We start from the raw sequence: 1,434 nt of genomic DNA, 5'->3' as shown, positions 1-1,434 counted from the left end.
CCTGGGCAGGTACAAGAGCAAAGGGCAAGTGAAGCAAGAGCATATGGCAGGGGCCGCAGACAGCCAGCTCTCTGTCCTCCAGCCCAACACCATCAACGTCCTGGCTGAGAAGCTGAAGGAATCTCAGAAGGATCTTTCCATTCCCTTGTCCATCAAGACGAGCAGCGGGGGCGCAGCTGTGGCAGTGGTCACCCACTCTCAGCCCTCTCCCACCCCCAGCAACGAGAGCACGGACACTGCCTCTGAGATCGGCAGCGCCTTCAACTCCCCACTGCGCTCTCCCATCCGCTCAGCCAACCCCACACGCCCCTCCAGCCCTGTCACCTCCCACATCTCCAAGGTGCTCTTTGGCGAGGAGGACGGGCTGCTGCGCGTCGACTGCATGCGCTACAACCGGACGGTCAGGGACCTGGGGCCTGTCATCAGCACTGGGCTGCTGCATCTCACGGAGGACGGTGTGTTCTGCCCGCTGGCTGTTGCAGGTAGGTGCCTGCCAGCTTCTGGGGAGTGGCATCTCCTCTGTGGTGACAGGACAGTGTCCTTTGGCTTTGGCAGTGCATGCCAGTCTTTTGTGATGGCTGCTAATGCTTCCTTCCCCTGTGTGCAGATGGTGGGAAAAGCTCGCCCTCTTCCATCAAACCCGGTGAAGAGGCCCTGGTCGCGATCAAACTGGACGAGAAGGAGGGCAGTGAGGCCAGTGACAGCAAAGAGAAGGTGGGACTTGGCAGGACCAGTGATCACCCTGGGGGGGAAAAGTATTCTCCCAAGGTGAGTTTTGTGCTGTGATCCTCCTGGGGACGTGGAGCTCACCTGGAGGCGCAGCAGCGCTGGCAGTGACTGAACCGCATGTGCACGCTGTCCCGCTCGCGTGTCGTCGCAGCCGTGCCTCGAGGCATGGGGCAGTGTAGGGTTTGTGCCTTGCGTTGTCTCCGGGACCTTTACCTTGGCAGTGGGCAGAGCTGCTGTCTCCAGCCTTCGGCCTGCTGTGCTGTTCTCTGGGCCAGGGGCTGGTGGGACCCTGCACCCCCAAATCCCAGCCTGCTGGTAACTTCATGGCCTGCCTGTGGCCTCCAGCCAGGGACAGGACCAGGATTAGGCAGCACAAGCACACCAAGGGCTTCCTGGAGGAGAGCTGGGTATAAACTACTTGAAAGGGAAGTGTTCAGATTTCATTTTTGAGGGAAAGCTGGCCCTGGGGGGTTTCTCTGGCATGCACACAACCATTCCCGCTGTCCCAGAACTAGGTACCTGGGGCTGGAGCAGAACCCAGTTCCCTTGGGACCGGCCGTAGTCAACTCCCTTCAATAAACGGATCTGTTTCTTTGTTTTCCCCAGGCTAGCGTTTTTCCTTTGAATCCTCCCTTTCCTAGCACACAGGGGAACACCTGCCAGCTCACCCTGCTGGGCTATGGCTGGATCTCTGCTCATGTTTGA

General features: G+C 59.3%; 1 protein-coding gene across 1 annotated transcript; it reads left to right on the top strand.

Moving 5' to 3' along the window:
* Positions 1-12: 12 nt before the first annotated feature.
* Positions 13-1,136, top strand: BAP1 (BRCA1 associated protein-1 (ubiquitin carboxy-terminal hydrolase); the record flags this gene model as incomplete). Its single annotated transcript, XM_009083311.1, has 3 exons — positions 13-482; positions 608-768; positions 951-1,136. Coding segments are annotated over exons 1-3 (786 nt in total), but the record flags the coding sequence as incomplete, so codon positions are not given.
* Positions 1,137-1,434: the final 298 nt, after the last annotated feature.

The sequence above is a fragment of the Acanthisitta chloris genome, unplaced genomic scaffold, assembly GCF_000695815.1.
Source record: "Acanthisitta chloris isolate BGI_N310 unplaced genomic scaffold, ASM69581v1 C16608441, whole genome shotgun sequence".
In the NCBI taxonomy this organism is placed as follows: domain Eukaryota; kingdom Metazoa; phylum Chordata; class Aves; order Passeriformes; family Acanthisittidae; genus Acanthisitta; species Acanthisitta chloris.
This window is presented reverse-complemented; position numbering and strand designations above follow the sequence as displayed.